General features: G+C 40.8%; 1 protein-coding gene across 7 annotated transcripts in view; it reads left to right on the top strand.

The window, feature by feature from the left end:
- LOC141757960 (PH and SEC7 domain-containing protein 1-like) overlaps window positions 1-11807 on the top strand; it is an 85079-nt gene extending 73272 nt beyond the window's left edge. For all 7 annotated transcript variants that reach the window (XM_074618890.1, XM_074618893.1, XM_074618889.1 and 4 more), the window contains 6 exons: window positions 303-496; window positions 1561-1631; window positions 3943-4100; window positions 5745-5889; window positions 8039-8182; window positions 8291-11807. In XM_074618890.1, coding sequence (XP_074474991.1) covers window positions 303-496; window positions 1561-1631; window positions 3943-4100; window positions 5745-5889; window positions 8039-8182; window positions 8291-8566 — 988 coding nt within the window. In that variant the 3' untranslated portion in view covers window positions 8567-11807. The remainder of the gene's footprint in view (window positions 1-302; window positions 497-1560; window positions 1632-3942; window positions 4101-5744; window positions 5890-8038; window positions 8183-8290) is intronic.
- Window positions 11808-13951: the final 2144 nt, after the last annotated feature.

Genomic DNA, 13951 nt, shown 5'->3' with positions numbered 1-13951 from the left:
GTTCACTCCGGTTTCCTCCCAGATACATGATGCCGTCTAAATGTCTTGTGCAACACAAAGCTCTGCCAAGATGCCAGCAGTGGACGTTGGATATTACTCATGTGTTCTGTATGAAATGAAAAGTTTTCCCCAGTAAGTGTGTGTGAAGTCTCCGCACCTCTCGCTTTGCTGTAACGAGCACAGAGTGAGAGGAGAAATGGACAGGATGGATGATGATGTGTTTATTTGCGTTGCTAATGAGACATGACACATAAGTGTTGATCACCATGGGATCTGTTTTTTTTATTTTTTTGTCTCCATAGCGACGAGGAAGAGCTGCGGAAGTCGTTCTCGGAGCTCGGGGACAGCCTGTGTGAGTCCACCGCCTCCAGATCGGTGAAGGGGGAGCACAGCGGCGAGAAGCCCCTGACGGACGAGACGCATTCGTCCGGATCGCTGCTGTACAAGAACGGATTCCTCGTCCGCAAAGTCCACGCCGACTCGGACGGCAAGAGAAGTACGAAGCCTCAGAACCTTTTATTTCACATTTTAAACATCTCGAGGTTCAAAATTCATCCTCGGAAACAGAAAAACAATTTCACCTCAGGGTCCATTTAGTAGCTGTTTAGGAACCTTTAATCACCTCACATGATCATCATCAGCAGATACATTATCTTCCATCTTCCCATCCCAAAAATAAAGGTAAAAATTAGGGCTGTCAATTGATTAAAATATTTAATCGTGATTAATTGAATAATTAATCGCAAATTAATCAGACATTTTTAATCTGTTCTAAATGTACCTTAAAGGGAGATTTGTCAAGTATTTAATCCTCTTATCAACATGGGAGTGGACAAATATGCAGCTTTATGCAAATGTATGTATATATTTATTATTGTAAATCAATTAACACAAAACAATGACAGATATTGTCCAGAAACCCTCACAGGTACTGCATTTAGCATAAAGCAATATGCTCCAATCATAACATGGCAAACTGCAGCCCAACAGGCAACAACAGCTGTCAGTGTGTCAGTGTGCTGACTTGACTATGACTTGCCCCAAACTGCATGTGATTATCATAAAGTGGGCATGTCTGTAAAGGGGAGACTCGTGGGTACCCATAGAACCCATTTACATTCACACATCTTGAGGTCAGAGGTCAAGGGACCCCTTTGAATATGGCCATGAAAGTTTTTCCTCGCCAAAATTTAGCGTAAGATTGGAGCGTTATTTAACCTCCTTCACGACAAGCTCTAGCTTTAAAAATGAGCCCACTACAACCTCTGAAAGATGGATTGCATTAATGCGTTAAAGAAATTAAAATGAATATGCGTTAACTCATTATTATTGCGTTATCTTTGACAGACCTAGTATTTCAATTTTACGATTTCATGTCTTTTATATTGTTTTTAGGTTCATTGCATATGACTTACTGTCCTCTACTTCACATTTGTCTCTCTTCTGTTATCAGTGTTTGTGCTGTTCGTGTAAGTGCAAATTAAACAAAATAAGAGCATGATATTACATTTATGTCCATAACTAAAGGTGTAATATTAACACATTTGCTCCTCCTCTCAGCACCGAGAGGGAAGAGAGGCTGGAAGACCTTCTACGCCATCCTAAAAGGGCTAATTCTCTATCTGCAGAAAGTAAGTCACTCACATTATTACAGTATATATAATTACGATTTTGAAAACAATAATTAATTGCAATTATTTTGACTGATATTGCATTGATAATGGTGTGATTTTTGCAGAGATCAAACAATGATGTTTTCTTAAATCTGTAGAATATGATGTGTAGACCAGGACATCTCTGCAGCACCACCATATTTAGTTTAAAATGGTATTTCGACACACATTTCACCTTTAACATATACTGAACCTCCTGTGATTTGAAAGTAGCAGCAGACCAAGTTGCAATTTCAATGAAATAGTGATTAATTGTGCAGCCTAGTATATAATATATATACTTGTGCCAGTAAAAAAAAGGCTGCGTGAGAAGCAATTTGTAACAGCTTCTACTTGATATTCATTATTCAACCTTTGAAATAACCGGTGACTGCATCTCCATAAACATCCAGTTTTACTTTCATGGCATTAACGAATGTGTAACAGAAGGTGAATCTTTATCTCCACCGTGGAGATCCTAAATGTTCTTTTGTATATATCAGGTCACCTGCTGACTGTAGATGTAATCCTCAAAATGCTTTACTTTCAAAGGGAGTCACTTTACTGAACCCATTTCCTGTTTACATGTTCAGAGAGCGCTGTGACATAATGTCCTGGCTTCGGTGTGGGGAAACCTGCCAGGTTAACAGGCCACCGCGGCTCAGACTTCCTCCTGAGTGGAGAGAAAATACAACGTCAGCTTGAGGATGAGCCCCTAGTGACCCCGTAGATTTCTATATATCAAACCTCAATACTTTTATTGGTTCCGACCAAAATGTGTCCGTAGTATCAAAATGTCAGGTACTGAAACATATGGGATTAAATGGTCAGACTTTAATGTCGGGCTGGGAAATATATCGATATCTATATCGTGATATGAGACTAATCGTCTTAGATTTTGGATTTCATAATATGGCAGAAGTGTCTTTTCCTGGTTTTTAAAGTAATTTTCTGAACTTACCAGACTGCTCTAGCTGTTCTGTTATTTGCCTTTATCCACTTAGTCATTATATCCATTACTGATGATTATTTATCAAACATCTCATTGTGTAAATATTTTGTAAAAGCACCAATAGTCAACAATATCATCTCAAATCGAAAAAATTGTGATATTGTATTTTCTCCTTATCACCCAGCCCTACTTTAATGTCTCGTTTACTTGATTCTGGATTAGATTACTCCTGAATTAAATCAAGATCCTGCCAATTTGAGACGGTATTTTGTTCAGGCAAAGATCATTTAACATCTGAGATCTTACAGATGAGGCTTCTTTTGTTAAATAAAAAAGGTTTTGTAGGAAAAAAAACACTTTTGTTCCTCATAGTAAGGTCTGAAAAAAGTATGTTTTTGTTATTGTTACTGCAATTAATGAATTTTACCAGCACTAGTATCGAAAGATTTCAAACAACACCCACTATATATAACTTTATAGTAAATTAACCCATCATTTGAGAAGACTTTTCGAAGATTTTGTAAACATTATTTGTTATTATGATTATTTAACAGACAATAAATCTGCACCCAGCAGCGTTTTGTTCTTGCAATTAATTTGCATGTCACTAAATTTTTTTAACTGTTGTTTGTACTTTCACACAGAACGGGAATATTACGCAGCAAAAATACAGCATACTTTGAGCTTTTGCTCCGTGAATAAAGGCATCAACCGATCACGTTGTGCAGAACGGGTTGAGCTGTGCCTATATTTATGAAACAGCAACTTGGAGGCTCCGAATCAAGAGTCCAAACCAGGACAGACAAACTTTATTACTCCTTACAACCTTAATAAAGGCAGCACAGACCAGATCCACTCCCTCTGTTATTACCTTTCACAATAAAAGCCCTTGACATATAATATTTGCAGGCGAGTGTTTCGCATTTTCGTGTCATTTATTCATCACGCCTCCGGTGTGTAAAGACCTTTAGTTTGTTCAAATTCTCATCTCCAGTCGTGGAAATTCAGGGAACTTTATATTTCTATCAAGGATGCCACCATCTTTTTAGTCACCTTTCTCAGTGTGGTGTCAAAACATCAATCGAGGCATCAGAAAAGGTATTGTTTTGGTATTGGTATCATCAATACCCAGCCCTGATGTTCTCTACTCCAGAGACTCAGTCAGTTGTTTTCTGAAGGGATGCTTTCAGTGCATGCTAATGTTTTTATGCAGCCTTTTACTCTCCTGCCGCTCTTCCAATAAAATATGTTCTTAGTCAGCTCTCCAACTTTAATAAGAGTCCACACCCCTCGGTGTTAATCATAGCCTTCATTTCTTATTTATACCCGCCATGCCAGGGGGAGTACAGGCCTGATAAACAGCTATCTGAGGAGGACCTGAAGAACGCCGTGTCCATCCACCACTCTCTGGCCATGAAGGCTTCAGACTACAGCAAGAGGCCCAACGTCTTCTACCTGCGCACCGCTGACTGGAGGGTGTACCTCTTCCAGGCACCGTGAGTCCTGTTTTTATGTTCCTCACTGAGCTGAAATCATGTGTGGAGAATTATCACACACACTGCACAGAGATCCACTCCCGCGGTGTTCAGCGTAGTGCACGGACAGCTGCACAGCGTCTGCAGCAGACCTTAAAATTCAACCCAATGTGAAAAATACTAAACTTTAATCTTACCCTGCACAGATGTACTCCTGTCTTATCTTGTGTCTGCTTGAGGCCGTGTTTCTTTCTCTCTGTCCAAACTACAGTATGTTGTCAAAAGTATGTGGACACCCTTTTTATTTAATGAATTAATTACCTTGCACGGCAGCTGGATTCTTACAAAATCACACATCAAACCGTGGGATTTTAGAGGGTTTTTTTTAGCTGCAAATGTACCTTTCTACAGTAGCCCAGAACGGACAAACCAAACTCCAGCCGGAGTTGATAACGTTACTCGCTCCCGTCACCGCCGCTCTCTCTCTCTCTCTCTCACTTCACCACTCACTTCCCACGTACACACACACTCTAAGCATTCTACTCTTATAACAAATGTCTCTAGAGAGCGACATTCATGTTTTCGCGTCGGCCACCGTTTCTTTCCAACACGCCTGGCACGCAGGAGAGGCTTCAGTCGGTTTGCAATCTCCTCACCTCACCACTATATACCACCAGATCCTACACACCGGACCTTTAAGTGCATATAAACACACTTTTACACAATAGTGTTCTTCCAGCTCTGTGACAGCAGTTTTGGTGAAGGTCCTCTCCTGTTTCATCATGACAATAGACCCCGTGCACAAAGACAACTCCTTAAAGAAATGGTTTTACCAGTTTGGAGTGGGAGAACTTGTCTGCACAGAGTCCTGACCTCAACCCCATCCAACACCTTTGATGAACTGGACTTTGAGCCAGACCTGATCACCAACATCAGCGTTGGATCAGGTTCTAGCCAGGTTCAAAGATCTGGTGGAAAGACACATCACATATAGGTGTAATACTACACTGTCCACATACTGTTGGCCACATAGTGTATCTGCGGCTGGCTAATCACAGCTGAGCGCCCAACCTCAGCTAACAACATGCTGCGCCAGCTGTGCACATGTGCACATGGAGCGCAGAACACATGCAGAGAGCACACGGATCAATGAAACATGTTGAACAGGACGTATACGTACATGTGTGTGGAGTGTCAAGAGGAAAGGTGGAGGTGTGCATGTGTGTGTTATCAGGATCCAGGAAGTGGCACATGAGTGACCACATGTTTCAGCCCCCAGGAGGACAGGCTCTGTGCTCCAGTTGCAGCTTGCATTTGTCCCAGATACTCTCCGAGTCTCTCTCTTTATGTCTCTTCTCCTCTTTGTCTCTCCACCTCTCTCTCCGTCTCTCCCATGGGGATTTAAGCAAGGCTGTCTGATTCAATCTGATATCTCTCATGGGCCCCTAATGGCTCTGTTAGTGTAAAACAGGCCCTTTTTCTCTCACGCATTAATTGGCTCCGAAATAATTTCTTTGTCAACAGCGAAGCAGCATTCTCTGATAATTACCCCTTTGATGTGTGTGAGCTGTAGTCGTGTGCTGCAGTGAGCACGGAGACGAGCTGATAACTGTGTTTTGTACCTACTGTGTTAGATCTGTTTGTAATGTGTATGATCCATCGCAGGAACGCGGAGCAGATGCAGTCTTGGATCACCAGGATCAACACGGTGGCCACCATGTTCTCCGCTCCTCCTTTCCCAGCAGCCATCGGCTCCCAGAAGAAGTTCAGCCGGCCGCTGCTGCCGGGGACGATGTCAAAGCTGTCTGAGGTAGCTTCTGTTTTTTAATCATGTTTTTTTTATTGTTTCATTAAAGGCAGGATGGATGATCTTGAGAAACTAACAAGAGTACACTAGATTTTAAAAAATGATCCAGCTGAAAAACCCAGCCAAGTGTTGCCAACTGTTTTCCAATCAAAGTCCAAAGTCCAATCATTACATTCAGGGTGATTGAAATGATTGGACGGATTTATTACAGTCCTGCGACAGCCACAGATACCAGATTTATTTCTTGTATTTGTCGGAGCATTTGATTTATTGATTGCTGTCGGGATGTAATGAGAATTTCAACTAATACAACAAAAGAAAATGTTTTTCTAAAATCCTTACCAACCCTGCCTTTAAGAAAAAATACTATTAATTACTACAACAACCTAAACCATAACAAATAAAGTAATGTATGTATGTATATATGATAACTGATTGATAATTGTAAATTGAAAAACAAAAAGTATTCAAAAACAAGGGAGGAAAAAAATGGCAATAATAATAATAAAATAAATGTAATTTAAAAATACATAAAAAATAATGATAATAAAATTAAAATAAATTAAGAAATATATAAAAATATATAATACTAAAAAATTAAAGTTAAATTTAAAAGAAATAACATAAAATGTATACTACTACTACTACTGCTACTACTACTAATAATAATAATAATAATAATAATACAGAAATATAAATTAATTAATTAATCAAATAAATTCACTCACCATATTGCAAGCACCTATAGACTACATACTGTGTGTTTAAGGCACCTTTACAAAAGAGTAAACAGAATATAAAAATAAATGCAAAACTATTCAGGAGATAATATTTGTGATTTACTCATACCGCTTTAATCCGAACAGATACCACCTGTCAGAACCACAGGACTGTGACTTTAAGTTTTTGACTCCAAGATACGTCAAGCTACACAACTCTGTGTTGGTTTCTCTGGAATGTGACGGAACCGGTTCCCAGATTTTCAAGAAGACAATTAATTTTTTATCTTTTAAATGAGACGCTACGGGACGGGTCTTAAGTCCTGTCTGAGGTATCTTAAAGTGGACTGCTCTTTCTAGACCTTCAGGGGGCTGAACCTGGTCTCAGTTGAGTCCAGGATCCTGTAAAACTCATCAGAGCGAGCCGATGGAAATCCTTCAGAATTAGAATAATGATCTGTTCTGTGCAGCCATTGTCAGAAGTAGTTGACACGTAATTTCTCATAACCTAATGGCGGGGTAATTAGAATTAAATTTTCATGAATAAACACTCTGCTTAACAGCGAAGTGATATATTACTAGAGGTCACTAGAGGTTTATGAGTGCTGGCGTTTCATTCCTCATGTTGATCTGTTGTGAAGTGAAAGTGGAAACACATTTTCTCCGTACAGCTTTTTGTTATAACCAGATCTTTACTGTTCTTATAACAAGAGTATTGATGGCGTGTCGTGGTGGAGTAGTGGTTAAGACGTATGCCACATGGTTTGATTCCTGCTTGATGTCATTCCCCCTCATTTCCTGTCAGCTCTCTGCAGTCCCACCGTTGAATGAAGGAACTAAATGTTTACCACGGTATTTAATGCAAGAAAAACTAAATAATACTCTCCTTTAGTTACAGTAGGATACATTACTCTCACCCAGTGCATGGTGGGAGTGTTGCCGCGAGTTGGAGAAGGTCTGTATTTGCATAAAGTTGAAAAATCTCAACTTTATGCAAATGAGCCCGTCCAGCACGACGCGTCCGGCTCACGAAACTTGGACCAAGCTGTGAAACTAGATGATCTAGTTCTAAAATGAAACCAGATTCAGCAGTGGCATCGCCTATTTATAGACCTAAAATGTTTTCAGAAGTAGATTTTGGTGGATTGTTTAGACGGAATAACAGAAAGTTGATGAGCAGGTACATTCCACGATGGGGAACGTCAGCGCTTGAGCGGGCAATTGTGTGGAGCAGCACATCCCCTAGTGTCCTCGCTGGATCTGGTGGACATGTAGCATTAGGCGGACAATGTGGTGGGAACAGTTGGGTGTGGGAGTCAGTACTCGGTGGGATGAAACAGACAGAACATTTAAGAACTGGTAATGAAAGAAGACAGGTGTTTATTCTTCCCTCCACCTCCCTGCTGATGTCAGCGTTGACCTTGGTCTTACAGGAGGAGCAGGTCAGATCCCATGAATCTCGATTCAGAGCGCTCTCCACTGAGCTGGCTGAGCTGCGCTCCTACCCTCCGGACCGCAAGGTCAAAGGGCGCGAGCTAGAGGAGTACCGGCAGCGAGACGAGTATCTGGAGTTTGAGGTGAGTTGGACTCAGAGGAAGAAATAATTGGGAAAGGCAGTGAAGCATTAAATCGATATCATAGTGCTGCAGCTCTCTCACTCGTCTTCTGTCTCTCTCTCTCTATAGAAAACGCGGTACGGGACTTACGTCATGCTGCTGCGAGCTAAAATCCGGAGCGGCGAAGAGGACCTGTCTGTGTTTGAGTCCCAGCTGCTGGAGGACAACAGGCTGCAGAGGGCTCACTCCAGCCCGACGCTGCAGGACAGCAGCCAGGCCAGCCAGATCAGCCATGCCAGCAGCACCAGGGACGGAGGCAACAGCAGCAAAGCCAGCGCCCACAGCGGCGGCAAGCCTCGACAGGAAGGCCAGAGACACAGCTACCGGCAGGCCGTCAAGAAGTGAGACGGGGCGGGGGCGCCGGGAGCGGCACAGCGTTGCACTGCCAGCGGCAGGCTGTCTCCCTGCATAGGTTTTTATTTGAGATCCAGGAGGGTTTGGAGCTCTGCTTGAAGGGGGAGCAGGAGTGAGGGGTCGACCCCATACCCTCCCCCCAAACCATGACGCCCTACCCGGCACCCCAATCTTCTCATCGAACAGAGGAGGTGCAGATCCTGTGACTGGCAGAGCGGCTGAGAAACACCAGCGAGGACGTTGGTGCAGGAGGTGGGAGGGGCGGCTGGGAGGTCACACATCTGCAGAGACGAGGTGTCTTTGAGAACTGGGTGGCGGCGGCAGACTGAACTGTGCGGCGAGATAAAGAGAAGTGCTTGGCGCCAATACAGGGACGTACATCCAGCATCCTTTTCCTTTTCTCCCCCTTTTGTTCTTTCAAGGCGCCTCCCCCGGCCTCGTTCTCCCACCTTTGTTGTTGACCTTTCACTCCGTTTTTTGGGACCAAACATTTTAAAACATCACATTTTAGACGATTGCTACCGCCACTCTGGTTTGAAGCGCTGTAACACATCACCAGGAGCCATCTTACATTCCAGCTCCTTGTTTTTTCACATTCCACACAGGGGCCGGACATTACAGCTTTTAGCTCCTCTTTCACTGAAGGTTGAATCTACGGACTGTAATGAAGTGTGGACAGCTGCGACATGACGACACGGTGCAGCTCCTCTTCTCTCACTGACGGCCAGTTAGTGGCGACAGCGTCAGTCAGACTTCACAGTACTCCTGATATACGCAGCGACTGCGTCTCATCTAGAGAGGTCTTTTATTTTTTGCTCTACTTGAACAGGAGATCTCTTTCCCAGTTGCTTTGGCTTCTGTCCCGTGGTGTGCTTCTGTTCTCTTTCTATTTCTTGGCCGAATGTTGTTTTCTCTCCAGTGATCCGCATGCCTGCATCCAGCACTGCTTCTGTTAGGCCTTTTACTACTTTGAGGGCAAAACTGAGAGCAGCGAAACTCGTTCTCTGGGGTCATTTTATCCTCATGCCGGTGCCATAACACCCAACATGTGTAATCTGCGTATGTACCTATAGCCTCTCATTTATAAACCCTATTTTAACACTCACCAGGCAGACCCTGAATGTTCTTGTTTTTTCAATATTTTTACAGTATTTTACAGTCGTTTGTTGATGTTGAACCTATTCCTCCTGTGTATGTCAAGTGTATATGATATTGAAAAATGTAAAAGGAAAAATATGTTATCCATACTCTTTGTAAACATCCAGGATGTGTTGTATATATATAACGCACCATCGGCTTATATTGTAGGATATATGACGGTATATTTACAATATATTCAAACATTGTGGAGATGCATTTAGGGTGCACTTTCTTCTCGTCAAGTCCCAAAAGCGCTACACGATAATCATGTGTTGTTGTTTTATTTTCTTACATGGTGGTAATAATTCAGCACAATATGAGTATTATAGTGACGCCTATGTACCTATCAAAGATTAGTAAGTGATCAAAGGTTGTTTTTTCACACACACACACACACGTGGTGAATTTATGTGAGGATTTCAGCTGCCGTGGGAGGTAATCCAAAGACAGCGCATGGTTGGTTAATAGCATGATTTTAAAAGGGATCAGGGTTGTTGTCAGAGATGCATGAAAAAGGTGGAGAATGTAAAAAAAAAAAAAAAAAAAAAGGAAGGAGCTCCTCTTTAAGGAGGACGTGTGAGGGCCATAAACGCCTCATAGCATTATAGCCATTTTCTACTCAGGCTTTAAAAATGCGCAGCTGCAGCGCCGGCGTCCAACCAACAGGGAGAGCTGTCAACATTCGATGATTTCTATCAGCCATAATCACACCTGCTGCACCTGCAGTGAATATGCATGACGTCACCCGCTCACCTGATGGGTGGGGGTGGGGGGGAATTGCAGGGCTAAATGACACAACACCTGTTTGTATTACCTGTGGATGTGGAGTCTGTTTGAGTGTCTGTCTCGCCGTATGTGGATGTCAGCGTGTGCATGCTGCGACTGAGCTGGACCGCCAGTTGTCGTGTCGTCGGACGCTTCTTCCATCCAGCATCGTGTTGTTTACTCTTAATTTGTTTTTTGGAACACATGGTTTTTATATTTAAGCGTAGCTCGGTGTTTGCCTCTAAATCACGTTCTGCCTGCAGTCTTAGAGCCGAGACGATTAATCGATTAATCGATTAGTCGATTAGGCGATCGACGGAAGGTTTTCAAGCAAAAATGCCAAACGTTCCCCATTCCCAGCTTCTTAATTATGAGTGTTTCCTTCTTTTCTTTGTCTTATGTGACAGTAAAACTGAGTAAAGCTGCAACAATTAATTATTAAATTAAACGCCAACTATTTTGATTATCGATTAATCGGTTTAAGTCTCTGATTGCAGCTTCTTAAATGGGAATATTTTCTGGTCTCTTTACTCCTCTGTGACAGTAAACTTAATATATTAATATTAAAACGAGACATTTGAGGACATCTTGGGACATTTTTCACCATTTTCTGACATTTTATAGACCAAACAACGAATCAATTAATCTACAGATTAATCAACAATGGAAATAATCGTTAGTTGCAGCCCTAAAAATGAGTATCTTTGGGTTTTTAGCAGCAATTCAGAGACATTTATGAGTGATGTTTTTCACTTCTTTCTGACGTCCAAGCGATTAATCGATAATGAAAATAATCATCTGCATCTCATCCTGTGCTTTTCTTGTCTTTCCTTCACCTCGGTCATCTCACTATCGCTTCTCAGTATCTGGTGGTTTAAAAAAAAAAAGAAAAAAAGGTTTCTGTGGATATTGTTGCCGTGGCTGACGTCCTGTACCTTTCAGCGGTTATATAACTCGGCGTTACGGCTCTGTATTTATTAATAGTGTTTGACTCGGCTGTTTATAATGTGGCCAAACTGTCAAGGAGCAGCCAGACTCATGTTGAGTGCCATTCATGGTGTACTGAGAGGAAGGACGATGAGTTGTGATTCATTCAGTTACATCAGATAACAAAAAAAACAGTATTTCATCAGTTTGAAGCCTTTTTATTCTTGTATCTTACATTTATTTTTATTCCACACTACAGCATCTATCATTTACCACAATCTCCAGCCATGTTCTGGAGCTTTCGATCATAGTTTATCAAGTTTTTATGAAAATATAGTCGCTCAAATTTTCATTTTTATTTTTTATTGTTTTCATCAACTGCTGTTTCTGAGGTCAAGAATGATTTTTATATCTTAAATGTGAACACAAAAGCTGAAACAATCATTACAGTCAATCAAAAACTAAATCCCTCTGTTTCAATAATTAATGAATCTTCATTTTTAAAGCAACAATGTCAAACATCTCACTGTCATCTTTGTCATATATGACAGCAAATTAAATCTATTTGGATTTTTGGAGTGTTGGTCAGACAGAAGACTGTCAGAAATTGCATTTTTCACTATTTTTGAACATTTTCATACACTATTTTCTCAAGAAATCGTTTAATCAGCAGATTAATCAATAATAAAAATAATCTCAAAGACTGTTCTTGGAATTTTAAGAGTTGATATTGGATCATTTATCTTAAACTGAACTGATAATATATACACTTCAAAGGCACATATTGTACTACCCAGTCCTAGTTATAAGTAACTGCAGACTAAGATCCAAAAATAGACCTTATAACTATGAGAAGTTTAAAAAAAAAAATGTTTTTACGGTAAAAAACTGGTTACTAGAATTTCACCATAATAAATATAGTAGAGCTTTTTCTACTATTACGGTAAAAGGATATTAATACTGCTGATTTTACCGTATAAATACACGTTTATACCAGAAAGAAACACTGTTTAGCCACATAATTAATGTGGAAATGGCACACAGGCTGTATGCTCTCCATACAGGATGGATGGATGTAGTATGAAAGGAAGGCAGCTGTTCAGAGCCTCCACCTTGACAAACTCTCCAAGGTCCTCTTCCCTCCTCCTCCTCCTCCTCCTCCTCCTCCTTCTCCTCTTCCTCCTCCTCCTCCTCCTCCTCCTCCATCCTCCATCCTCCTCTCTCCATGTGTTGTCACCACTCACTTACATCAAAGAGCAGCTGCAGGATCTCCATGGCACTGGTTAGCATGGAAATGGCTGGTTCCCCTGGTGACGGCTCTGTGATGCTCAAGTGAAAGTCACCCTGTTGTACTGCGCTCACAGAATACCTCTGTTAAAGCAGCAGTGCATGCCTGCAGCAGTTTTTTTTGGGGGCGAATTGTCCTTTAAAAATCACTTTTTTTCATTTCAGCCCAAGAAACGCCTCATTTCTGAATGTAAATAAAGCATGAGATATTATGGCCTGTTTTCATTTATATTATGGTTAGAGTATTAAACAAAGGGTTAATATTAAAGGTAGGTCAACTTGTTGTTTTTTTTCCTGTCCTTGAGCTCATGGTCATTTTTTTTTTTTTATTTCTCTCAATGTGAATGAAGGAAATGGCTATATTTAAACGCTGTTATGTATGCTGTTGTGTTTTAGAGACTGGAGCCAGCTCATACCAATCTTTTTACATGTAGAGGTCTGATCTGATCCATCTCAGTGTTTTTTAGACTGGTGCAGGTAAGGAGGCAATGTTCATTTAATGCTACACACACACAGTGAGCTTCATGTGTCACTGCCTTGTTTAAACTCACCAAGGAAATGTTGTCTGTGAGCTTCTCTTTTTGGGAGGCATAGAAGGTGAAAATAAAAGTGTTTTGAAAGGTTAAATGTGTCCGGACGTCATTGTGTGGAAAGTACATTCACTCATTTACTGTACGTAAGTATATTTCTGAGTATAGGGCTGAGCAATATGACAATATATAGTGTCAAAACGATATTATATCATATATATTTTTCTGTATCATTTTTAGTACAATATAAGCTAGGCTTTTATTTATTTATTTATTCTATAAAAATTCTATATCATGATAGAAGACTTCGGCCCTGTTTCTGAGACTTTTACTGCATATAAATACAGTGTTTTGTTATATAATCCATTTAAATTTGGCTCCACCTTGACAAGCTACAACAATAAAATGCTGCTTACATCTTAATGTATCCGTAATAATGATCCAATAATATAATATACAATAATACATCACTGACAGAGGCCATTCTGCTGCATAATGAATATTTTATTTAAGATACTTTAACCTCCATCCTGCCCTCTTTTTTAGAGGTGTCGGGATGGGGTACAGGGGATGTTCAGAGATAGATAAAAAGTCAACAGTAGATGTAACACATGGTGTACATCATCTGAAAGCTGGGAACCTGAAGATTAATTTGAGATGAACTCAGCACTGTGTGTCAAGTTGTTCTAGTCATTAATAAGAAATAAAAATAAATAAAAAATAAATT

This window comes from Sebastes fasciatus, chromosome 20 (genome assembly GCF_043250625.1).
Source record: "Sebastes fasciatus isolate fSebFas1 chromosome 20, fSebFas1.pri, whole genome shotgun sequence".
Taxonomy (NCBI): Eukaryota; Metazoa; Chordata; class Actinopteri; order Perciformes; family Sebastidae; genus Sebastes; species Sebastes fasciatus.
The sequence above is the reverse complement of the archived record's forward strand: the minus strand, read 5'-3'. Positions and strand labels throughout refer to the sequence as shown.